Here is a 25,409-nt window from a genome sequence, read left to right on the forward strand (position 1 = left end):
ATAAATTAAATCTAAAAGTTATTTGTAAAGTATAATCTATTTTTCTGTTTGTTTAAATAATAAACATGTCATACTTGCCATCTCTGTGTAATGGTTTTGCACAGACCAGCCCAGATCCTCCTTTTCCTAGGTCCCCCGCCGGCGCTTATGTCCCCTGCCTCTTGCCGAGTGCCCACCATATCAAGCCGCTTACTCTGGGGGCACTCCTGCGTGCTTGTTCTTGAACTGGCTGTGTGTGTCTATAAGACACACAGAGCCTGGTTTGATCCCTCCCCCTGCTCCCGTGGCTTGATCCCTCCCCCTGATCCCTCCTCACTGACTGTGATTGACAGCAGTGGGAGCCCGCTGCTGTGTCTCAGCCAAAGAGTAGAGGGAGACTGCATATCACTGGATCGAGATGGGGCTTAGGTAAGTATTTAGGGGGCTGCAGGGGGTGCTGCTAGTAGGTTTTTTTTACCTTTTTACTGTAGATAATGCATTAAGATTAAAGAAAAAAAAACCTTGAGCCTTTACAACTACTTTAACATTTAACCATTTCAGTTTTGGACCAAAGCAATTTCTACTTTTCTGCTACAGGCTTTAATAACTTTGTCATTACATTTAAAGTGGAACTTCATTCTCTCAGTCAACATTGACTATTTTTAATCCTTATGCTGCTAGCATTAGTAAATTGATAGAAAGGTATATCATATTTACTTGTTTTAAATTGTTTTTTTTTTCCTTTTTTTAAATTTTTTAAGCTACTTTCTGGTTTCCATGCCTGGGCAAATGATATCATGCAACCCAGGAGGGCAAGATGGGTTTTTCTAAGCTAAGCACCCTCTCCTGCCTGCATAGCTGAGCTAAGGGCAGATGGATTCCAGGAAGTAAATGCTACATGAATCCTCTGCCTTTACTCAAGATGGCCTTGGCCAGAAATGCTAGGGGGGAGGGTTTTTTTCAAAGTGATTTCTCAGCAAAATAAAGCATGGAGACATGGATGGATAAGGGCATTTTTTGCTTTGAATATTAAAAATGAATTAGCGGTTTTTGATTTGTGGTGCTCAGATGCAGTGCAGTTCCTCTTTAAGTTAAAGCAATACATAAATTGGGCAAAGAAGGCTTTAGTCCAGATATATTTTGCAAAAATTATAATTTTTTTTTTTTTATACGCATTTCAAAGACAAAAAAGTAACAACTAATATAAGCACTTTTTTTCCTACATTGAAAAAGTAGTGTTGCTGTAGATATGAAAAGTATACAATTCTATACAATTTTTCCTGTTTTAAAAAGACATTAAATTCTTATTCCTATACAAAACAATTACAAATACTATAAAGGAGAAGTAGGGCCCAAAGCTCTTTTAGCCCTACTTCTCCTTTAAATCACTGGAGTGCACTTAGGTCTGTACTTCTGTGACCTATATTCAGACGTCAGTGGACAAGTCTGCTGATGTCACTCAGTCGGTCCACACTCTGGAGTGATCCCGACTTGGAGGTGGGCGACAAATGCAGCATCAGACCAATGCTCCATTTACCTAGGTGAACATGTATGTTTGTTATTTTTTTTTAAACCCTGCACTTCTCTTTTAATATGTTATGTTCTATTACATGAGTCTCAAAACGTTCTAAGCAAAAGGCCAGTTTACTGTCCTTCAGGCTTTTGGAGGGCCACACTATGGCCAGTGGGAGTAGAAAATGTCCTGGCACCAATGCCTCATCATTGATTTGTAATAGGGAGGAATAGTGCATCATTGTTTATCAGTAGGAAGAATAGTGTCCCATTGATGGTGTCAGTAGGGGAATGGTGCCCTATCCTTGGTGTCAGTTGGTGGAATAATGCCCCAAGGGTCAGGTAAAAGCAAGCACAGGGGCCACAGTTTGGAGATTACTGGTCTATTACAATACATACTTCTAGTACTTTTTTTCAATAAAAAGATTCCTGCCTCTGGATTCGCAGGTGGTTGCAAACCGTTTAGGTTGGGAAGCCTTTACAAAGCAATAATAGGCTGACAGGAGCTGCAGTTGCTCACCTGTATCTGCACATTGGCTGTCGCCTACTGTTAAGGACAGATGATTGGCCCTGGACACAGATCAATTTGGGACCGATCAGTTCCTAACCTCGGGCAACCGCTAGATGTGCTGTCTGCCCTTCATTGCTTTGTACAGGTTTCCCAGTTGCAGCTGTTTGCAGGCATCTGTGATTCCAACTGCAGGAATTTGTTGACTGCCTTAATTGTAAGTGTGAATGAGGCCTAAAGCTGGCCATACACGTGTAGATTTTCAGATGAGAATATTCGTAAGAAAAGTCGTACAAAAATTCTTTGAACATTCGACGAATGGACAGATGTTGTTCGAAAATTGTCTTTTTTGCTTTTAACATTTGACTTTAAAGCTAATGTAATTTCTGAACGATAACCACATACACTGGTTGAAAATTTGTTTGATCGATTTCTTTCTTCCCCCTTCAAATTTTCACGGTCATAAAAAATTGATTTTCTAATCGTTAGTGGGGTCAAAGCAAAGTTAAACGAAAATTCCCGACCGGAAATCCTATACGTGTATGGCCAGTTTAAGACTGGGGTGTCTGTCTATATATTGCAGAGGTCTATTTATTTTGATTTCACAAATACTTTAGTCTCATGCGACTACATCCAGTAACACCAATGTTTCAATTCACAATACATTTTTTTATTTCCTGCTATAGGGAACAAACCTCTTTAGAAGATGGTGAAATTCCTTGGTTACAGTATCATGAGGACATAGAGAGCAGCACAGATGAAGAAAATGAAGCTGGAAACCATTATTTACCACCAGGATTTTTTATTTTAGATGGCAATAATAATTTAGAAGACGATTCAAGTATGAGCGAAGACTTAGAAGTTGAATGGAGGTATAGCTTTACTATTTCCCTTCTGATTACGTTAATTATAAGCTTCTGGGTGGCTGTCTAACCTAACCTTTTTGTAGTTTTATATCAGACTGGTGTATAAATTATATATTGCGGACACTAGAAGCTTAGTGTATCTATAGGCATACCTAATTAGCTGTGACATACTTTGTTGAGCACCCCTACAGTTACTACATGTGCTCTGTAAAATATAAGGACATAAATACTTCAGTTCCTCAGCTGTTGTCCTGCTGCTGCTCTCACAACTAAGATGCTTTTTCAGGCCATACAAAGTATAAATTGAAGTGTAATCTCTGAAAACTGTAAATCTGTAAAAAGGTATCTTCAGTCAACAATAAGTGCTGACAAATTTCTCAGTATATGCCATACTTTTTATTTAATTTTTTTTTTTTTTTGCGCTAGATCAAAATTCAAAGTGTCCATGTATCTTGAGCAACTTCTGATCATATATAATGTTGCATAGAATTTGTGAATAAGGAGTTGCTATTTTGTGTGTGTAAGTCAGACAATATGTGTTCAAAAGAATGTCCATACTACTGTATGCATCATCACTTCCATATATTATAAGCTAGTTATAAGTGTAACCATATAGTGTACTGACTTCATACCATACCCTTAGAGAAATTATGTACACTTGGTATAAGTATTGCATATCCAAAAGCATGTAGCAGTATGGATCACAGCCTGTTACCTAGATTATGGGCTGATCTTAATCTTTACAATCCTGCTCTCTTCGTCCTCTTGCAGTTTGTTTGTGTGTGTGTGTGTGTTGTGATAGCTGTGTGCCTGATATTAACTACTTGCCCTCCTGAGGATTTACCCCCCTCTCTGACAAGGCCATTTTTTTTTTTTTTTGTGTTACGGTACTGCGTTACTCTAACTGACAATTGCGCGATCAGGCAACGCTGCACCCAAATAAAATTTACGTCCTTCCCCCCCCCCCCCCCCCCCGAATTGAGCTTTCTTTCCATGGTATTTGATCGCCTGTGCGGTTTTTTGTTTTTTTTTTGTTTTTCTCTGTAAAAAGACAGTCAAAAATATAGTTTTTTTTTTTTTTTTTTTTTTTATCTCAAAATTGCCGTTTTGCTATTTAAACATGTCCTGAAAATTGTGTGGACAACTTGGGTTTTGATGTTTCTCCCAAGTCCATATCCTTACGGATATCTATGTTCTTTATTGCAATGTTTTTGGTTTGTCTATTATTAGTTCTCTGTTTTGTCTCATCGATGGTATCTCATTTATCTTTTCTGCTGGTACATGTGCCATACTCATTGTCCTTTTGTGATGGCTTTACGACTTCTGTCATATAATGTCAAAGGCCTTAACTCTGTTCAGAAGTGGTGGATGGCTTTGAAGGAATTCCGATCCTCAGGAGCAGATATTTTTGTCCAGGAGACTCATTTTATGTCAGCAAGCTCCTTTCATTTTGCCTCAAGGTTTTTTTTTCTCAGTCCTATTCGGCCTTTGACCCATCTGGTAAGGCTCGAGTGGCAATACTGATCTGGACACATTGCTCCCTTTGGGTCGTCTCCTCCAAGATCGATCATCATGGTCGCTTCATTCTCCTAGAATGTATGCTTGGTGACACTCCCCTTATTTTGCTGAATCTCTATGCCCTGAATTCAGGTCCATTACAATTCCTTACACAAACTCTCGCCAAATTGGGCTCCTTTTCCACCCCACACATGATTATAGGGGGTGACTTTAATTTAACCCTTTCACCTCACAAGGATAGGAAGGTCCCCTTCAAGTCCACTCCTTCGAAGCGGCAATGCTCCGCCTCAAAATCCTTTCTTAAATTGATCAGGGAGCATCGTCTCTTTGATGCCTGGCGGATTCGACATCCTACCCACAAACAGTTCACCTTCTACTCCACACCTCACCGCTGCTACACCCGCTTAGATCATTTCTTCATTTCAGCTCCTCTTCTTCCGCTCCTAGTTTCCTCTGACATCAACCCTATTACATGGTCTGACCACGCCTCCCTGACCTTAAATCTGTTATTCCCCAATGTTATGCTAAAATCAGGCCATTGGCATCTCAATGAGTCCTTTTTAACCACGGAACATCTCCGTGCTGAACTCTCACAGGGACTTGATATGTACTTTCAACACAATGTATGCTCTGTACCATCTACCTCGACCGTATGGGAAGCCCACAAGGCGGTATTTCGAGGCCTTTGTATCTCCATGGGTTCTCACCTGAAGAAATCCTCAGAGCATGCCAGGATTACCCTAGTTCGCCAGTTAACCCTAGCTGAATGTAGACTTCTTGCAAAGCAGTCTATTTCTAGGCTGTATAAAGTGACCTTCCTACTTGACCAAATCAAAACCCTTGATGCTTGTAAGTCCACAAAATCTCTCCTCTGGGTCAGGCAGAAATTTTACGAATTCTCTAACAAACCCCACTGTATGCTTGTCAATAGACTTAAAGCACAGTCCCCTTCTACATTGCTGGACCATCTTGGCCAGCCGAATGGGAGCCCTACTTACGATCCTCATGTGATGGTCTCCCTTTTTGGCTCATATTATGAGTCCCTTTACAACTGTTTGACCTCAGATCTCCACCCTCCTCTTACAGAAACCTCTTTTGATGGGTTTTTCAATCCCTACTATTACCAAAGCTATCGTCTTCTGACATTGTGGCCTTCAACGCTGACATTACATCTGAAGAACTATTTGATACAGTCAAACATCTCCCCTCACGCAAAGCCCCGGGACCAGACGGAGTTCCCTACTCCTATTACAAGACCTTCATTGGTATCCTTGCTCCCCATCTTCTTTCTCTTTATCACGATTTTTTCAGAGGTATTGTTCCCCAAGCTGACTTTTCCCATGCATATATCTCTGTGATTCCCAAACCTGACAAGGACCATTCCATCTTAGATAAGTACCGTCCTATTGCTCTATTGAACTCTGATTACAAGATTTTTACTAAGATCCTCGCCAATCGGTTATTTAGGCTCATCTCCAAGCTCATACACAGAGACCAGGTTGGCTTTGTTCCTGCCAGACATGCAGCGGATAATACCAGAAGATCTATTAATCTGGTTGCCTTGGTTAACCGGTCCTCCATCCCCACTATTTTATTGAGCTTAGATGCCCAAAAAGCTTTTGACCACCTCAGCTGGCCTTATATGTTTATGGTCTTGGAGAAGTTTGGCTTCCGTGGCCGCTTTAAAAGCTCTTTACTCTCACCCTTCCTCACAGGTCAGACTAGCCTCCTTTCTTTCATCTCCTTTCCAGATGTCGGATGGCACGCGGCAGGGATGCCCACTCCCTCCCCTATTGTTTATCATCTGTTTGGAATCATTGGCTATTGCAATCTGGGCCCATCCTGACATAAAAGGGGTAATGTCTCATGGCCGTGAATACAACTATCCCTATTTACGGATGATGTTCTCCTTACTCTCTCGAACCCCCAAATCTCCCTCCCAGCATTACATAAACTTTTACGACAATTCGGGACTCTTTCAGGTTACAAGGTTAACGCATCCAAGACTGAAGCGCTCCCACTCCACATACCACCAGTTGTCCTCTCATCCCTCCAAGACTCTTTTCCATATCGATGGTGCACCCATTCTTTAAAATATTTGGGTACTAATCTTATCTCTTCCTACACTTCTATTTATGATGCCAATTTCCCCCCACTATTTATAGCTATTTCCCGTTCCTTAAAGTTTTGGGATACCCTACCCTTATCATTCTTGGTACGTATCAACGTCATAAAGATGACTGTACTACCCAAACTTTTATATTTATTTGCGACTCTACCCGTTACTGTTCCCATGTCCAAACTACATTCCCTCCAGAAATTCCTTCTACACTTCATCTGGCATAATAAGCGACATAGAATTGCACGCAGTGTGCTACTGTCTCTGCGCTCTAGAGGAGGCCTAGGGGCACCGGATATCGTGACCTACTATTATGCTACTCATCTCCGTTTCATTCCATCATGGTCCAACCAGTTTCCTCCCAATCTGTGGACTGAGAGAGTCCTTACAATTGACTCCGACTCATCCTTGCTCTCTCCTTGGCGGTGGACCTTGCCCCTTTCCGTCGTCTCTTCCTTGGCTCCATACAATTTTCCATGAGTATTTGGCGGAAATGTAGGACCAGGTTTGCACTGACCTCAGACTGCTCTCCACTGACTAATATCCTCTTTAACCCCAATCTTCCAGATAGTTTGGCCGTGTCCAGGATGCTCCCTTGGGTCAAGGCCAGGCTCTTCCAATTGCGTCACCTAGTACACCCTGTTACTCGGAAGTTGCAACCATTCTCATACCTCCAGAAAAAAGATCTGCCCTCCCATTATTTTTATATATTCCTTCAGCTACGCCATTTTTTTCTCCACCATGTCCCTCACTTTGACTCTTGGGAAACCCTCTCCCTTTGAGCGTCTATGTATACAGGGCCCACATCAAAGGAGTATAATTTCCAATACGTACAAACTCTTAATGGACGCTACCCCCCTCTCTAACAACTCTCACCATTACATGCGCAAGTGGTCCCAGTATTTGCAATGTGACATCGATCTAACCCAGTGGAAGAAAATTTGGGAAAATGCATCTAAATCTTCTGTCTGCGTGGTTTATAAAGAAAATCCATACAGAATTCTGATGTTGTGGTACAAAACCCCTGAGGTTATTCATACTTTTAACCCCAATGCTTCTTCTGCCTGCTGGCATTGTGGGAGACTTTTGGCTCCCTCTTCCACATTTTTTGGACTTGTGGATCCATTGTCCCTTTTTGGGAAGAGGTTTTGTCTTTTTTATAATTGTTATTACATACCTTTCTCCCCTTTGAGCCCCTATAGTTTTTATTGAGCTTGCCATTCCCAGGTCTTCCCAAAGTGTCCAGGAAACTCTCCACACATAGTTTGACTGCGGCCAGAAGAAGCATTCCTATGTGTTGGTTATCCGCTATACCTCCTTCAATATCAACTTAGTTTAAAATTATTGCTGATTACAGATGAAATACCTGACTGCTATACATTCCAGCTCGACTGCTGTGTTCGAGGCAGTGTGGCACCCATGGGATAATTTCTCCCCTTCCCACCTTTTTCCAACTGTGCTGTTCTGATGGCCTCCCCACTGTAGCGTGATGTTATTATGTTTGTAACCTTGCAGATTTTACCATCTATGTGCTCCTTCTTTCTATTTTGTTCCTTTTCAACGTGTTCTTTTGTATATGTATGTGTACATGTATGTATGTATATATGTGGAAAATCAATAAAAATAGTTAATACAAAACCCCCAGGATGCTGAGACATGTCCCCTCATAAAAATCTCACTTATATTACCTCCCTCACCCTTTTGGTTCTCCTAACCTCTGGAGATAGATCCCCAAACCCTGGGTCTCCTTTATTTAACTGTACATAATGCACCCATCGCCCTGCACCCTTTGACAGGTGCTGCAATCCACACAAATTGGTTTCCTTTCCTCTTCTTCCCAAAACCAGCCTCCCCTTCTCCTGTGCAATCTGGAATGCTCGGTCTGTCTGCAACAAACCCACCTCTGTTCATGACCTGTTTGTCACTAACTCCTTTAATCTACTTACTGTCACCGAAACCTGGCTTCATGAATTCGACACTGCTTCTCCTGCATCGTGGCCTTCTGTGGACTCGCTGCCTCAGACCCAGTGGACACAAGGGAGGTGAAGTGGGAATCCTCCTATCCCCACACAGCACCTTTTCAGGTTCTTCACTGTCCCCCCTCTCTGTCCCTCTCCTCATTTTCACCAATTTCTTTAAGAATTGCTGTGATCTACCGGCCACCTGGACCAATATCAACTTTCCTTGATGACTTCTCTGCCTGCTACCTTGCTTACTGTCTTCTGAAATTCTGACAGTCATTCTCGGCGACTTCAACGTCCCTGTTTAATGCTAACACTTCTGCTACTTCTAATCTTCTTAGTCTAACCTCCCTCATTTGACCTGAAGAAATGGATACAGCCTTCTACTCACGCCGATGGCAACACCTTTGACCTTGTGTTCTATCTATGCATTCCGTGCAACCTCTCTGATCACCACCTTATTAGTTTCACACTCTCCCTTTCTTTCACCTCCTCTCCCTTCAACCGCCTAACAATTACCGGTAGAAACCACCTCTTCTATATTCTGTTACTGACCACCTCTGACAAAATCTCACCCCTGCCCCAATCTAGCCACTTCTGTCTACAACAGATCCCTGGACGAGCTCCCTACCCACAAAATCCGGACCCCCCCCCCCCCCCCCCCCACAACTCCAGCAGACAGATGACACCAGAAGTCTCAAAAAATATAGCTGCTCTCTCGAGCGTCTGTGGTGTAAAACGAAGCCTCACAATGAGTTCAACCACTCTAAATGTCCCCTCCAAAACTACAATTCTTGCCTTCACACTGCCAAGCAGAACTATTTTATCACTCTCATTAACACCATCTCATCCAGTCCCCATCAACCCTTCTCTACCTTTTAACGCTCTACTTCATCCTCCATTGCCTCCACCCACTAACTCACTCACTGCCCAGGAGATTGCCAATCACTTCAGAAATGAGATACAAATCATGAAGAAATCTCCAGTCTACAGATATTTTTTATTTATGATTATATTTAATATTTTGTTGAGAATCCTTTACTGACAATGACTGCCGGAAGTCTGGAACCCATGGACATTACTAAAAGACAGGGTTTCCTCCTTTCTGATGCTTTGCCAGGCCTGCAGCTGTCTTCAGTTCTTTGTGGGTCTTTCTACCTTTTTTATTAGTTTTGCCTTCAGCAAGTGAAATGTATGATCAGTTGGGTTGAGATCAGGTGATTGACTCGGCCATTGCAGAATATTCCACTTCTTTTCCTTCAAAAGCTCCTGGGTTGCTTTTTCAGTGTGTTTTGGATCATTGTCCACTATGAAGTGCCATCCAATCAACTTTGCTGCATTTGGCTGAATCTGGGCTGACAGTATATTTCTAAACACTGCAGAATTCATCCGGGTGCTTCTGTCTTCTGTCACATCATCAATACACACCAATGACCCAGTGCCACTTGAAGCCAAGCATGCCTATGCCATCACACTGTCTCCACCATGTTTTACAGATGACGTTGTGTGCTTTGGATCATGAGCTTTTCCAAGCCTTCGCCACACTTTTTTTTTTTTTTTTTTTCTTCCTGTTATTCTGATACGGATTAATTTTAGTTTCATGCATCCAAAGAATGCCTAAAAAAGCCGGACCAGTTCTAGAAAAGCGAAGTCTAATCTGAATTTTTATTTTTCAGGCTTTTGAATGGTTTGCACCTTGTGGTAAACCCTCTGTATTTGCTCTCGTGAAGTCTTCTCTTGTTTGTAGACTGACAATGATACACCCACCTCCTGGATAGTGTCCTTCACTTGTCTGGATGTTGTGAATGAGTTTTTCTTTACCATAGAGCGGATTCTGCGATCATCACTGTTGTTTTCCATGGGCGTCCATACCTTTTTATATTGCTGTGCTCACCAGTGCATTCTTCTTTCCTCAGAATGTACCAAAATGTTAATTTGGCCACTCCTAATGTTGCTGATATCTCTCTGATGGGTTTGTTTCATTTTTGAAGCCTTACAATGGCCTGTTTCACTTGCATGGACAGATCATATGAACGCATGATGTAGGTTCACAGCAGTAGATTCCAAATGAAAATACCATGCTTAAAATCCACTCCAGACCTTTTACCTGCTTAATTGATGAAGACATAACGAAGGAGTAGCCTACACCTGGCCATGAAACAGCTTTTAATTCAATTGGCCAATTACTTTTGATCCCTTGGGGATGGCTACTCTTAAGAGCTATAATTCCTAAACCCTTTCAGCTCATATCCATTATATAACTACAGCTTGACTTTGCTTTGGTAAATATCTGAAAAAAACTAAAATTGTGCGTGTGTGTGTGATATACACCTAACTGTATCTTCTCCATCGGCTCATCCTCCAGTTTTTTTTACCTTTTTTTTGTATCGCTTGACTCTCCCCTTTTTTAGATTGTAAGCTCTAATGAGCTAATGATTCCTCCTGTATTGAATTATATTGTAACTGTTCTGTCTGCCCTCAAGTTGTAAAGCTCTGCGCAAACTGTTGGCTCTATATAAATATTGTATAATAATAGTGGTATCTAAGCTGTCAGCCTATGCCCTATTCCTCTGTCAGCAGAAGTGTGTCCAGATGTGGGTTAAAGAGTATGTAAACCCAACCTTTCATATTTCTGATATGTACCTGCTGTGCCATGTACTTGTATGAAATACTATCCTATTCACTGTATTGCTTTTTACTGGGAAGATCAGTATGCTGCTGCTTCTCCTCCTCCCCTAGCTCTTGTGCTGCTGAGAACAGTGGGTATGTGATAAAAAAAGTGTGTGTGTGTGTGTGTTCTCTTTTAAATGGAATGGGTTGTTTTGCAAGTTGAGGGTTTACAGTCACTTTAAAATCAAGAGGCTTCTGTTAATCGTCAGCCTATATCTTTTAATTTTTACATTCATCCACATGGCTAAATTCTCTTTTTGTTTTCCATTCTCCTAAATCAAGGAAAACCTAATCGATAAATGTATCGTTGCCTATGCAGTGGACTCCTCCACACAACAGCAATGCCTCAAGTTATACTTTTGGGATTTAAGTGCTGATCCAGTGTTTAGATTAGATCAATTGCACAGCCTGCTTAATATGTTGTAATTCAGCAAACTATCTTGTTGTTGTCAGCTACCAATCTAGTAAGAAAAATACTGTTTACTGTTTTTAGGAGGTCTTCCTTTTCAGTCTCGGCAGGATTGTTCCTGTTTACGACATGCATGCTATGTGTATCTGTAAGACTTGCAGATGTTATGACTGTTTTGTCAAATTGTGAAAAATTACAATGCTTGTTTGTTGTGTGTCCAAAGAACATGCCATACTGACGTGTTCACCCAGAGTAGTATCTCTGATAGGTTAGGTTGTTACTTCTGTTTACAAAAATATTTATCATAACAGTCTAGAAGTTTTAACAAACATGCACAATTTGAGGTATAGCTAATATTGTTTTTTTCAGAGGGGACTGAAAATAGTATGGCCAAAACCATTGGACTTCGAACTCGAATGAATTGGTTGGTATTATCTTCAGTCTCTTCATAAAAATAAGTTTTTTAAAGCTGACCTCCAGGCAGATATAAAACCTATGTTAATGCAGCTCTGTAATCTTGTAATCATTAATACATCATGATTTTTTTTTTTCTTGGCAAGTACCTGAATTTGGTGTCTGTCTGGAACAGCCATGCAAGCAAACGCTGCCCTTAAGCGAGTCTGGTATGGATTTTATGGGGAACCTCATGCCAAAATGTAAAAAGAAAATAGCATGGAGGATCCATACTAGACTCTTATCCAAGCATGCAGCCTGGTAGGCCAGGAAAGGGGCAGACGAGCAAGCCCCCCCCCCCCCCCCACCACCACCAATATACGGGGTGGCCTCGCCCCTTAGTTTATTTAGCGGTGGAGCTGTCAGAGTACAGGAGCCAGCATCGGGTGTGGACCACTTTCTTTCTCTCCTTCTTTTTTTTTTTTCTTAGGTCAGCGGCTGGCGTTTGGGACTGACGTTGGATCTACTTTGGGGGACTTTTTTAAAGTCATTTGTAAATGACTACCCAATCTGTGGGGGGTCCCTTTTTAAAGGGGGAATCCAGATTCTGATAAGCCCCACTGCAAGCAGACCCCCACAGCCCAGGGTTGTGGGGAAGAGGCCCTTGTGGCCCTTATGCGATATATTCAGGCACTTCCTCCAGCCCTCTTGGGATGGTCTAAACACGAGTTGCTGCGTACTCCTTCTGCACCCTACTCCATGAGTGTCCCTCAGCGGAATTACCTAATTTGTAGCTATGGTGGAAACCAAGCAAAAGGGAGCCACAAAAGTCAGTCAGATATTCACTTTGCCAAAGACCCGCGTAACACTGAACCTCAGAGACAAGGGTTACCTTGCATCAGAGCAGGACACAATTTTAAAACTGTAGTTAGCTGGATTATAATAAAATATTTGCTTTTGGGTTTACCATTTGTTAGATTTTTTTTTTTTTTTTTGTTTTTTGTTTTTTGGTTTTTGTTTTTTCTTTTTTTTAGGCATTTATTTTTTCACCAAGCGATCCTGCTAGTAAGTCTGTTAGTTGTTCAACAAAACTAACAGTCCTGCAGATATAGCAGTTAGAGGGTTGAGAGAAACCATTTAACACTGAAGGGTGCATACAATTATCAACTGTTGTAACTGCCTATAAAAGTGTTAGCTGGAGTTTGGCCTCAATTTGTTAGTGTACTTAAATATCCTAGTGTATGCAACTCTCCCCCTTCTTGAAGACTGACAGTGCTGCTGTCCAAAGGCGTCTGTTTTAATGCAACCATATTTATTGCATTAATAGAGACTCCTTCTTTTTTTTTTTTTTTTTTTAAAGATTTTTGGAGACGTGAAAATATTTTCTGGAGTGATCCAATCATCATAGATTGCCCATTCTGTCCAGTGGAAAAAGAATTAAAAGTGGTCGGAACCTGTCTCAGTCCAGAGCACTAAGTGTCATTTTCTTTCTGCTGCTTCGCTCCCCTGCTTTTTTGTTCCTCTGTTTTCATGACACCAAGAGAAAAGTGGTGACAGGGGAGGGGCCTCCAGTAGATTGACATCCTCAGCTCTGTTCCTGAGCTATGTGGAGGGCAGTGTGTCCCTTCCCTCTAATTAGCTTTCGGAGCTCTCCTCAATGAGCTCTGCAGAGTGTAGTTTCAGCTTCCTGCCCCCTTTTATTTCTAAACTCTCAGACAAGCTTTATAAATTCAGCACTTTGAATGGCTGTAGAGAAGACTGCAGATAAACAGGTACAACCTACTGTATGCAGGAGGATTTGTTTAATCTTTGTGTATCACCTGTGGCCAGTCACTTCACTGGGTATATGTAAGGGATTACAATACCTTTTTAAGGTATCCAAGTCACAAGTTCTCTGGATGACCTTCTCCTGAAGGTATCATCTCCCTTCCAGCTATCTGCAAACATCCACAAGACAATTCAGATGCTCCAGGCTTTTGGTTTGGTAATTAATCATCAAAAATCTGCTTTCCAGCTTTCTTTTCACCTGGAATACCTGGCTGTTGTCCGTGACCCATCTCAATCAAAGACTTTAGTTCCAGGGAAGAAAAGTCTTGCTTTCAGAGTTCACACTAGAGAATTAAGGTCAATGAAACATCCCACAGGGAGATTCTCCATGGAACGTCTAGAACTCATGATCGAATCTCACAAGCCTGTACAATTTTTCATTTGCAACCTCTCCAGCACATCTTGTTGACCCTTTTTTTTTTTTTTTTTTTGATCAAATAGATTGCTAGATGACTTTGGCGAAGGTATTGGTGTAGCACAAGCTATGTCGTTCATGGATCCTCACCTTCTTACATATATGGCTCTTGAAGAGCGTCTTGCACAGGCAATGGAGGTAGGTGCTTTTTTTGTGTGGGTTTTTTTTTTTTTTTCCTTTTTGTGGTCCGTTCATTACAAATTGATTTGAGATATGCATAGATATCCTGACATGGTTCTGATAATTTTATATAAATAGTTCAGTAGCATGGGCTCTATATATTAATATAATACAAGAGGAATGCAAAAAGAGTATTAGCGAGGGTTTTTCAGGCTGGATTATGTGTACCACATAAGAAGCTGCAGTGTGCTGTCAGCAGGCCAGTGAGTGCCCTGTCTATGGGTCACTGTCTAAGGTAAGGGTACAACATCATGGGGGGCTTGAAGAGTGTGGGGTCTGCAAATGAGGTGCACATGGTGGGCTTGTGCCTTACAGGTAGGTGGTGCAGTGCGCAGGTCCGGGCATGGCTGTTCAGGGAGGTGAATGTGTATCTGTTACCTGTGTGTGGGGATGGTGGACCCTCTTGTCTTTGTGTGTTGACCTGGTCTTTGCTGTCCCGTGTGTGTGTGTGTGTGTGTGATTTAAGACCCTTGTCACACCTGCAATTCTATTTTGCTGGCAGCCCACTGGCTCAAGATAGTACCATTCACTTTTTAACACTGTTTTATATTTCTTATTACCATAACCTACCACTAAAGAACAACCCAATATAAATTAACTTGCTCCTGACAATTGCAGTGATACCATGTGTGTGGTATTTGAACCCATACTAGGACCCAGAAACAATGTTGTGCATTTTGCTTTTTTTTTATCCGATTTAAAACACAGATACTGATACTAATTTAAAAAAAAAAAAATTTTTTTTTTTTTTTTTTTTTTTTTTAATCCTACCTAAAATACACTGACTGATCAGTGACCTTGACATTGACCCCAACTGTAACCCTGATACAAACCTAAATCGGTTTTTTTTGGGGGGGGGGAGTTTTTTTTTTTTTTTTTTGTTTTATTTACATTTGATCCCAGCACAATCACACATACGCATATGTGCGACCCACTTCAATGACGCCATATATACAGTATGTGTAGGTCAGCGGCAAGGGGTTAATCAGGGACCTTTTCATTCCATGCACTGGATGTAGAAAGTGATACTTATTGACTTTATCAAGTGGTAATTGTTTTAATTGCTTTGTGAATCTTTTTTTTGCTTTTTAAACAGACTGCTTTGGCTCATTTGGAATCATTGGCTGTAGATGTGGAACAGGCTCACCCTCCAGCTACCAAAGAAAGCATCGACTGTCTTCCTCAGATCATTCTTACAGATGACCATATAAGTAAGCTATTGTATTTAACCACTTGCCCTTCAGAGGATTTATCCCCCCTTCCTGATCAGGCCATTTTTTGCAGTACGGCACTGCGTTGCATTAACTGACAATTGCGTGGTCATGCAATGCTGCAACCAAATGACATTTATGTCCTTTTTTCCCACAAATGGAGATTTTTTTTTTTTGGTGGTATTTTGATCACCTGTGCATTTTTTTTATTTTTGCGCTATAAACAAAAAAAAATTACAAATGTGAAAAAATATTTTTTACTTTTTGATATATCCAGAAAAAAAATAAATCTGATTCTTTAACTCTTTATACATTTAGGCCAAAATGTATTCTGCTTCATGTCTTTGTATTTTTTTATTTTTTTTTTTAGCAAATATATGTAAATTAATTGCTTTTATGTGAAAGTTATAGCGTCTACAAATTGCTTTGTATGTATATTTAGTGTGTGTGTGTGTGTGTATGTATATGTATATATATACACACACACACACACACACACACACACACACACACACACACACTGGTATTTATACTAGCAATATCAGCGACTTATAGTGGAACTGCGGTGGGTATTCTGATACTGGGCGGAACTGACTAACTGCCACTGACATGCCCAGTGACACTAATACAGTGATCAGTGCTAATAAAAAGCACTGACATTGGGCAGGAAGGGGTTAATATATGAGGTGATCAAAGGGTTAACTGTGTGCTGTGTGTGTTTTTACTTGAGACACATGCTGCTGTGTGTAACATGCTGCAGAGAAATACACAGCAGCATGTTACTGCTGGCAGAAGAGAGACCTCTGTTTACACATGGGTCTCTCGCCTGTCAGTGTTGCTCAGCAATCGCCAGCTGCCAGCAGAGAATCTGCGGGTGGGACCCTGTGATTGACATCCGTAGCCGCCATGGGGGCACATGTAGGGTGGCTCGCGCCTCCTAACCGGAAATGCAAATTGTGTGTGTGTTTTGCAGCCTTGTAGCAGTATTCCTGCTATAGGGCGGCGGGCAACTGGTTAAAATTGTTCCTTTTGGGTTAGGCAGGCCATGTAGGCCGGATGACCTCTATGTAGCTGAATTCTTAGACACCAGTAGCAATAGGGTTGGTTTCTATCAACACTCAAGCAACTGTACATGCTGTTGTTTTAAATAAAGGTGGTCTACCTAATGTGCCCCCCACAATATATTGTTAAAATGTAACCCTCATAATGTTTTTTATTTGCTCCCTTTTGGGCTGTTAAATTTATAATTGATAGTATTTTGTATTTGTTTGATAAGTACAAAAGAAAATACCTGTTGATCTTCCTAGAAATCTCCTGCCTGTGCTGCACTTTTGTTAGATCCATTATTCCAAGATACTTCTGTACACTACCAAATGCTTCCACTCTGTTTAGAAGAGAGCTGGATGTTTTATAGTCCTGTCGTGGATGTGCCGTGCCCTAACTTTTTCGTTTGCTTTAGTTGTAGGCCAAGAGCAATGCTGTGCCATATGCTGTAGTGAGTATATTAAAGATGAAATATTAACAGAGCTTCCTTGCCACCACATCTTCCATAAGCCTTGTGTTACACTTTGGTTACAAAAAGTAAGTGTCTTTCATTTGAGTATGGTATTACAACTCCTGTGTCATATCCTTAAACATTTTATGTCCATGTGTGCACAAAAGCAGTCCTACAGCTTGCTGCCCAAAACTGTTTGCATGGTTCATGCCCTGTGTGACTTTACATATTATAATCAAAAGCTCCAGGGAATGTGAGTTCTTTTGAAGAAGTGGATGCTGGAAAGACTGAAGAGTGTGGTCTTTGCCAGACTGGCTGCTATTCACTAAAAACCAGCCTAACAGACCCTGCCTTGCAGTCTCATTCTGCAGTACACACCAATGTAGTCAACTAATTAAAGTAGTCCACTAATTCATTACCAATATACATGCTCTAGAATATGTAAAAAATACAATACCTATATTTTGTAAATATTTTTTTATGTATCCTTTTATTTTAAAGCTGAACTCCAGGCAACCAGTTAAATATACAGAAATACATATAAAGGAGATGTCACTTGCCTTGTAACTGCTGAAGGAGTTGTATTTCTATACTTCAGGTCCTTAGATTTGCACAGCCGAGTAGATGACACCATTTAGTTCAGCTTGTGTAGAGTGAAAGAATGAGAGATCTTGTGTTTAGGCTGCAATTTCTGGCCTTGTCACTAAATTACTTAATTGCCTGGCTGTCTCTGGTTTTTATACTTTGAGTCACATACCTGCAATATGCATATAGCACACAAGTGTCAGAAAAGTGTTGGCATGCCAGATCTTTTTCCTAGGTCTGTCACTCAAATCGCACATCAGCATGGTTGGTAAGCAACTAGCGTTTTCAAGAGAGGCCAAAGTTAGAGGCGTACTATTTTTTTTTTTTTTTTTTTTTTCTTTTTGACAGACGTACTTTAAGCATGAGGTCAGGTCAAGATGACTTACCTCTTCTTACTGTATTCCTTCACTTAAAATAAAATATGTGACCTTTTTATAAATTCACCTTTTGATATTTGCGAATCAAGATAATCCAGGTTTATGTCTAATCTTCCATTTCCAGTTTGCAGCTTAAAAATGTAGGTATATGCTTATTCATACTGCATGCAGCAAAAAGCAGAGCAGAGCTTCCTAAAGAGCATTCAAATTATAAAAAAAACTTACGTGTGTGTTTAGCCACAAAAATATCAATGTCATGCAGCTTTTTGTTTTGTTTTGTTTTTTGTTTTTAATTTATTGAAACTTGTCCTGGAATGGCTTTTGTATCCATACTGGAGCCACATCCAAGTCAGGAGTCTGCATTGTGGCACTGATGGGGGGGAAAAAAAATTAACCTTTTTACGGATAGGTTCACCTTTTAAACATGTTATGTATTACATCCTTATTTGGGGTGTAACATGTTCAGTCAGAACCCCCCCTCTCCTCCGAACCCCCTTTCCTTATGATAGTAGGTGCGCAGTTCTTCCTCGCCACCGCTGTCAGATTTCAAAATCGGCACCGCTGTGTGGGGCTCAGCCTACCTGCATCATTCATTCACAGGAATCTACAGCAGATGGCTACCAGTTCTCAATTGACTGCACGGGCACTGATGAGCACCCTCATAGTTCCTTGATGCTTGCTGCAACTTGCAAACCATAAACCTGTACAAGCAAGAAAACTGGAGGCAGTGGGGTTTGTTTAATAAAGGCAAATAGACTGTGCTCTTTGTTAGTGTGGTTGCCCTAATTTTCCCAGAGCTTAATGAATGTGGTGAATTTCTACTGATTTCCATCATCCAATTATATACAAGGAATTTTTTCCCCTACCGTCTTTCAGGCCAGCACTCTGAGAGACCTCGGCTCCTCCCCATCTGAGGAAACACCTCCACCTACAATAAAAAAGCTCCACTCCCCTCTGACCTCAGTTCAGGTGTTTCCTCCGGTGGGGAGACACGAGGAGGGGCAGGGCAGACGATAGGGGAGCCGAGGGCTGGATAGCCGGCTGAGAGGCCCGGCGCAGCCGGGAGTGAAGGCCGGAGTGTCCGGCTGCATATCCTCCCTGGGCAGGCTGCGGGCAGTGAGAGTGCATCCCGGGGGAAGGGACAAAGCACTTGCCTGCTCTTTGCCCCCCGACCCTCTCCGACGAGGGGGGGCGTCGGGGTGGCCGTGGTGAGATCTGGGGAGGATCGGGGGGAGTTCCGCTCCTTCCCATGCTGGCGGTCTGAGGAGTTTGCCGGGCCGGACGACGACGGTTTCCGGCGGAAGGGGCGGGGCTTCGCCCAGGGCTGCGACTTCCGCTTCCGGTCACAGCCCTCACACCACGGCGGCGCGAAATTTAAAAAGGCGGTGCGGTGCACAGCGGTCTGGGGGACAGACCAGCGCCAGGCGACCACCCTCCGGTACGGGATGTCGGATGCACCGGGACCAGGAGATGCCAGCACCAGCCAGTCACAGGTAAGGTGCCTCAGTGGAGGCCTCCCCTACCTGTTGGCCCCTAGCAGTGGGAAGGTGGGGCAAGGGGTCTGCGGATTTGCAGGCCCCTTTTTTGCTCTGCCAGGATGGAGCGGGGGGGGGGGGGGTGTTTAGTGTTGGACTGATTAGGCTTCCCTCCTCCCCCCTTTCTTTTGTGTCTTTCAGGGCAAGGCCCGAGCTAAACTTAGGCACCAAGAGCCCAAGCGGAGATGCCCTTCCTGAGGAAATTCAGGACAGAGGGGACCTCGTTAATCCTGATAGCTCCCTTCTGGCCGCGGCGGGCGTAGTTTGCGACCCTAAAAAGTTTGGCCTCTCGTCCACCCTGGGAGCTGCCACCAAGAGAGGATTTGTTAACACAGGGGCCGGTTCTTTGCCCCAGCGTGGGAAGATTACGGTTAACGGCCTGGTTTCTGAGCAGCAGCTCCTCTTAGAGAAGGGGTTCTCGCCTAAGGTAGTGGCGACATTACTGGCCAGTAGGAAGGAGGAGACCCAGGCCATTTATGGTAGGGTCTGGGGTTGCTTTACAGCCTGGTGTGACCGGACGGCAGTGGCAACCCATAGTTTGGTTTCCGTGTTGGAATTCCTGCAGGCGGGAGCGGACAAGGGATTGTCTGTCAGCTTCGCTCAAGGGCCAGGTCTCGGCCCTCCGTGTGTTCCTAGAGACGCCCCTGGCCAGGGAGGCGTTGGTGAGTAGGTTTTTCAAAGCTCTGGTGAGGCAGAGGCCTCCGAGGTCCAGACCGTTTCCGGTGTGGGATTTGGCCAAGGTGCTCGGGGGGATGACTAGGGCTCCGTTCGAGCCCCTGGAGTCCTGCCCGATAAGTGAGCTCACCATTAAAACGGCTTTTCTGGTGGCGATTACCACGGCAAGGAGGGTGTGCGAGATGGAGGCTCTCTCGATCAGAACACCTTATCTCCGTATTTTTTCGGACAGAATCGTTTTCAGACCGGACCCGTCCTTCATTCCGAAGGTAGCTCGGAGTTTCCAGAGGGAACAGGACATTGTCCTTCCCTCGTTTTTTCCTGACCCGGTGGGGGTAGATCAGGAGAGGTATCATTGTTTGGATGTAAGAAGGTGCGTTCTCCAGTATCTTGAGAAATCTAGGGAGTTCAGAAGCACCGAATCCCTTTTTGTTTTTTTTTTTAAGGGGGCTAGAAGAGGCAAGAAGGCGTCTAGAAGGACGCTGGCCAGCTGACTGCGGCTGGCGATTGCAGGAGCATATCAGGCGGAGGGCCTAGAGGTCCCGGAGGGTATCGAGGCACATTCCACCCGAGCGGTGGCGGCTACCCAGGCAGAGCTAGCAGGGGTTTCCCCAGGGCAGATTTGCAGAGCGGCAACATGGTCCAGCTATGACACATTTGCCAAGCATTACAGACTGGACCTGGTCTCGGTGCAGGAGCAGGACTTTGGTCGTAAGGTCTTGCAAGCAGTTAGCCCGCCCGAGGGGTGAGTACTCGCTTATCCTCTCAGAGTGCTGGCCTGAAAGACGGTAGGGGAAAAATCAAGTTACACTTACGGTAACGTCTTTTCCAGGAGTCTTTCAGGCCAGCACCGGTTTCCCACCCACTGTTGATATTGGTTATGTGAAGATGGCTTATTATGATTATGTTGTCTCGCATTGTGTCTCCCCAGGTGACCAGAGGATGCTTGGAGAACTGAGGTCAGAGGGGAGTGGAGCTCTTTTATTGTAGGTGGAGGTGTTTCCTCAAATGGGGAGGAGCCGAGCCAAGCAATTAGGTATTCCTTAGCTTGGTTAAGCTTCACTACATTCCCTAAGCTGGGAAAATGAGTGTATCTGCACTTGCAGAGATTTCAGTGTTGGCTTTTAATAAATCAAACCAAGTGTCTGCAATAGCCTGTATTGACCTGCAATATTTTTCCGGGAAAAATATGTGCATTTAGTAAAAAAAAAATATATATATTTATTATTTATATATTTAATTATATATATATATATATATATATATATTTTATTTTTTTAAGAAAGCTGAACATGGCCTTTTTAATACAGCATACTTTGACTTTTACTTGCTTTTTTAAATAATAAAATCATGCATAAACAAAAATTGTTCCTTATCCTGAAATTTTATTTCTCTTCTTTCCAGTCTGGAACATGTCCTGTGTGCCGTCATGTCCTCACATCTGTTCTTCCTGAAACTGCAGCCACTTCCTTCCTGTCTGACCATGACAGCCCTCCATCAATTCACAATGCAGCAGGGACTAGATAAAATTTCAATGACAATTCCAGTTGCTTGTTTTCCTTGTAACCTATATCTAAGAAAACAAAAGTGTATCCATACATCTGCACACAGTAATAAAAAAAAAAAAAAAGTCTGATCTGTATTAGTTTATAAGAGACTAGACTATTTATAAGCTATGTTTAGTTTATGGCATTAGTTGAGTATTTTAAACTGATGCTTAATAGTACCTGAAAAAATTGCAACAAAAGATATTGTCATGCAATGTGCTCTAACTTGTGTTCAGCTTGCCTGTTTTTGTGGCACAGCATTTTTGTTTTGTTTTGTTTTTGTTTTTGTTTTATCTTTCTCAACTGCAATGCAGTTAAGAGCTTTACAGAAGCTGCAAAATCTTGTTTTTGTTTTATTTTTGAGTTGTTTACTTTCTTTCACATTGGGCCAGAGACATCTTGCAAAGCAATTTGTGCTCGTGCCCTCTAATGGTGAAACGGTTGCTGCTGTGCCACAGACTTTTGTAACTGATCTTTCATGTTTGCATCAAATGTGAAGATGTTCTTTAACTAAAACAATAGTTTATTCCACTAAAAATAAAGTGCATAATTGAAACATTACTGAAACGTGTATTTCATTTTTTAGGAGGGGATGGGGGACTTTCAGAATGTGTGCCTAATACCACAATTAGACACAGAATAATTGACCAGATACTATGAAGCAGTGCATAATGACTGGAGGAGATTACAAAGGTTGACAAAATACCTTGCATTAAAGAGTATCGGCCTGTGTAAAATGTTATTTTGTTCAACTTATGCCTTTTGAATGGTATTTATTTCTAGGTTACTATTGCAAGGAGTATTTACCCGCTTCAATACAGGCCACTTTTACCTCCTTCCTGCCCAAGCTTTCAGTCCTGTCACACTTTAAATGACAATTGAGCGGTCATGCAGCACTGAACCCATATGAAATTTTTATCATTTTCTTTACTTAAATATTTCACAAACGTGTTTAATCTCTACTGTATTTTTTATTTTTGCTAAATAAACAAAAAAAAACAATTTTTAATTTAAAAAAAAACACACGTTTTTCCTTCATTTCTATTAAATTTTGGAAATGCTTTCTTCCAAAAATTGTGTTTAATTTTTGCACAATTTTATTCTTTTTACATACTGTCACCAATGCAGTACAGTCATATAGCTGATGTGCCAGTGATCAGGGACACTGTTAACAATATGCCAAAAAAAATATATATATATATAATTTTTTTTTTTTTTTTTTTATTTGATAGAAGCAAGAATATCATTTTTATTTTAGGTCCTCCAGTACAATCTTAATCAATCAAAGACTCACTCAGTCTCCTAGTAGTCAGAAACCACAGTGCCACAAATGACACACTTCAAATATTTAGCAATGAGACTCTAGGAGAGGTGCTCTGCAATTTTTCAAGATTAAGTTTAAAAAGTAAATTTTTAAAACTTTTGGCCTTACTGCTTAAAGTGATGCCAAACCCTGGCCTCTAATCGTTTACATACTTGAACAGAATCTTTTTTTTTTTTTTTTTTTTTTTTTTTTATTCTTAACTCAAAAGTATATTTGGTTGTTCTCAGCCTCCTCCAATTTTCTTTTTTTTTTTTTTTGCTGCTGTGATCTGATTTTCTGTTAAAGAGTAGCTACGATATGGACTAATGACTGTGGAATATAGAATTTTTAGTGTGTATAGAGCAGTGTACATGACTACAACTATTGTGTACTACTCCATTCCAAACAAATGAAAGTGATCAGGAAAAGAGGTTTGGGAACTTACAAAGGACAATACAAGGAGGCAGAAAAACACAGTAAATAAAGTATTTCCTGCTCTCCAGCACTTGGTCTGAAACCATTTCTGGGTGCTTTTTGACATGTGCTTTTTGTCCTGCTGTAAGACCCATGGCCTCTGATGGGGGGGGGGGGGGGCCCTACTTGCAAAGCAACCCTAAAACATCAGTGAACCTCCATTATATTTGACTGTAGGGACTGTACTCTTTTTCTTTTAAAGGCCTTATTGCTTTTTCTAAAAGCAGGAGAATGTTGGGGTTTACCAAAAAGCTGCAATTTTGTTTCGTCTGTCCACAGCACATTCTCCCAAAAGGATTTTGGCTTCCTCAGGTAAGTTTTAGCAGACTCCAAACTGGCGTTTTTATGTTTGTGTCAGCAATGGAGTCCTTGGTCTCCTAGCATAGCGTCCCTTTTCATACAGATGACGACATATACTGCAAGCTCACACAATTGTACCCTGTGCCTGAAGGTCAGCTTGAAATTGGAAGTTGATTGAGCTTTTTTGTCCACTATTCGATCAATCCTTCATTTCAATCGATCAATTTTTCTCTTTCGTTCACGTCCAGGGAGATTAGCTACAGTGACATGGGCTTTAAACTTCTTGACAATGTTGCACACAGTGGACACAGGAACATTAAGATCTCTGGAGATGGATTTGTAACCTTGAGATTGTCCATGCTTTTTCCGCAATTTTTGTTTTCAAATCCTCAGAAAATTGTTGCTGCTCTTTTTCTCTTCTGCATGCTCCATGTGACACACAGACACACAACAAAAAGGTTGAGTACATTTTTCACAATTTTAACTGGTTGCTGGGCTGCTTTCTATATTGTCAGCACCTGTTAATTGATACAGGTGACTTTAATTACAAATATAGGAGCATCACAAACATGAAATGCACTTATTTCTTACAGTTTTGAGAAGGTGCCAATAATTTTGTTGAATCCATTTTTTTTTTTTTTGCGTGGAATGTGTCGATTTGGCTTTTTGTTTCTCTACTTGTTTGTGTCATACCAATACACACAAAATACATTAACATGAGAATGCCCAGAAAATGGTTGCAATTACAAATGTTTAGGCAAAGTGGTGCATTATCTGTCAGAAATTCAAGGGTGTCAATATTTTTGACCATGACTGTAAGCTTAGTTGGAAAAATGTTGTGATAGTGCCCGTTACCCATTCAACAACTTCCTTGATTCCCTATATGCTTTACAGCCTCTTCTCTACTCATTCCTTTGTATGTAGTTTTTAGAATTTAAAAGTAAACCAGTGTCTATAAAAAGTCTACACACCCCTGTTAACCACTTCAAGTCCGTACACTTTTACCCCCTTCCTGTCCAGGCCAATTTTCAGCTTTCAGCGCTATCACACTTTGAATGACAAATGCGCGGTCATGCAACACTGAATTTTTTAGCATTTTTTTGAGACCAATAAAGCTTTGCTATATAAATGAAAGTCCAAAAATGTTGAAAAGTGTTTCTTATAAAATTTTGCAAATATTTCATCATAAATCTTAGCCAAAATGTGTTCGGTTATCTTTTTAGTAAAAAAAACAAATTAGTTTATAACCAAAAATTATAATTTTTAAACATTTTTACTTTTTTTTTATTTTTTTATATTTGGGGGTTTTTTTTTGTTTTGTTTTTTTTACATAGTCACCCTAGCATGGTGACACTGTACTACTTGTGGGGGGTGATAAAGATATATTTATTTGATTTTTTTTTTTTTTTAACACGGATTGCTTTTACACCCATAAAGGCTGTAAAAGCAATCATTTCTTCTCTCTGGCTGCATTCTTGCAGCCATTGAGAAATACTGTGTGAGCTGTGATTGGTCACAGCTTGTCACATGGTACAAGGCTGTTGTGAATA

The 25,409-nt window shown here is 41.5% G+C and overlaps 1 protein-coding gene across 4 annotated transcripts in view; it reads left to right on the forward strand.

Moving 5' to 3' along the window:
* Positions 1 to 22,343, forward strand: part of PJA2 (praja ring finger ubiquitin ligase 2) — a 54,503-nt gene extending 32,160 nt beyond the window's left edge. For all 4 annotated transcript variants that reach the window (XM_089684747.1, XM_089684749.1, XM_089684751.1 and 1 more), the window contains 5 exons: positions 2,686 to 2,871; positions 14,204 to 14,315; positions 15,454 to 15,568; positions 17,028 to 17,149; positions 21,640 to 22,343. In XM_089684747.1, the coding sequence (XP_089540873.1) occupies positions 2,686 to 2,871; positions 14,204 to 14,315; positions 15,454 to 15,568; positions 17,028 to 17,149; positions 21,640 to 21,762 (658 nt within the window). In that variant the 3' untranslated portion in view covers positions 21,763 to 22,343. The remainder of the gene's footprint in view (positions 1 to 2,685; positions 2,872 to 14,203; positions 14,316 to 15,453; positions 15,569 to 17,027; positions 17,150 to 21,639) is intronic.
* The last annotated feature ends 3,066 nt before the right edge of the window (positions 22,344 to 25,409 follow it).

This window comes from Staurois parvus, unplaced genomic scaffold (assembly GCF_062004578.1).
Source record: "Staurois parvus isolate SC_StPar_1 unplaced genomic scaffold, SC_StPar_1.0 ptg000354l, whole genome shotgun sequence".
In the NCBI taxonomy this organism is placed as follows: Eukaryota; Metazoa; Chordata; class Amphibia; order Anura; family Ranidae; genus Staurois; species Staurois parvus.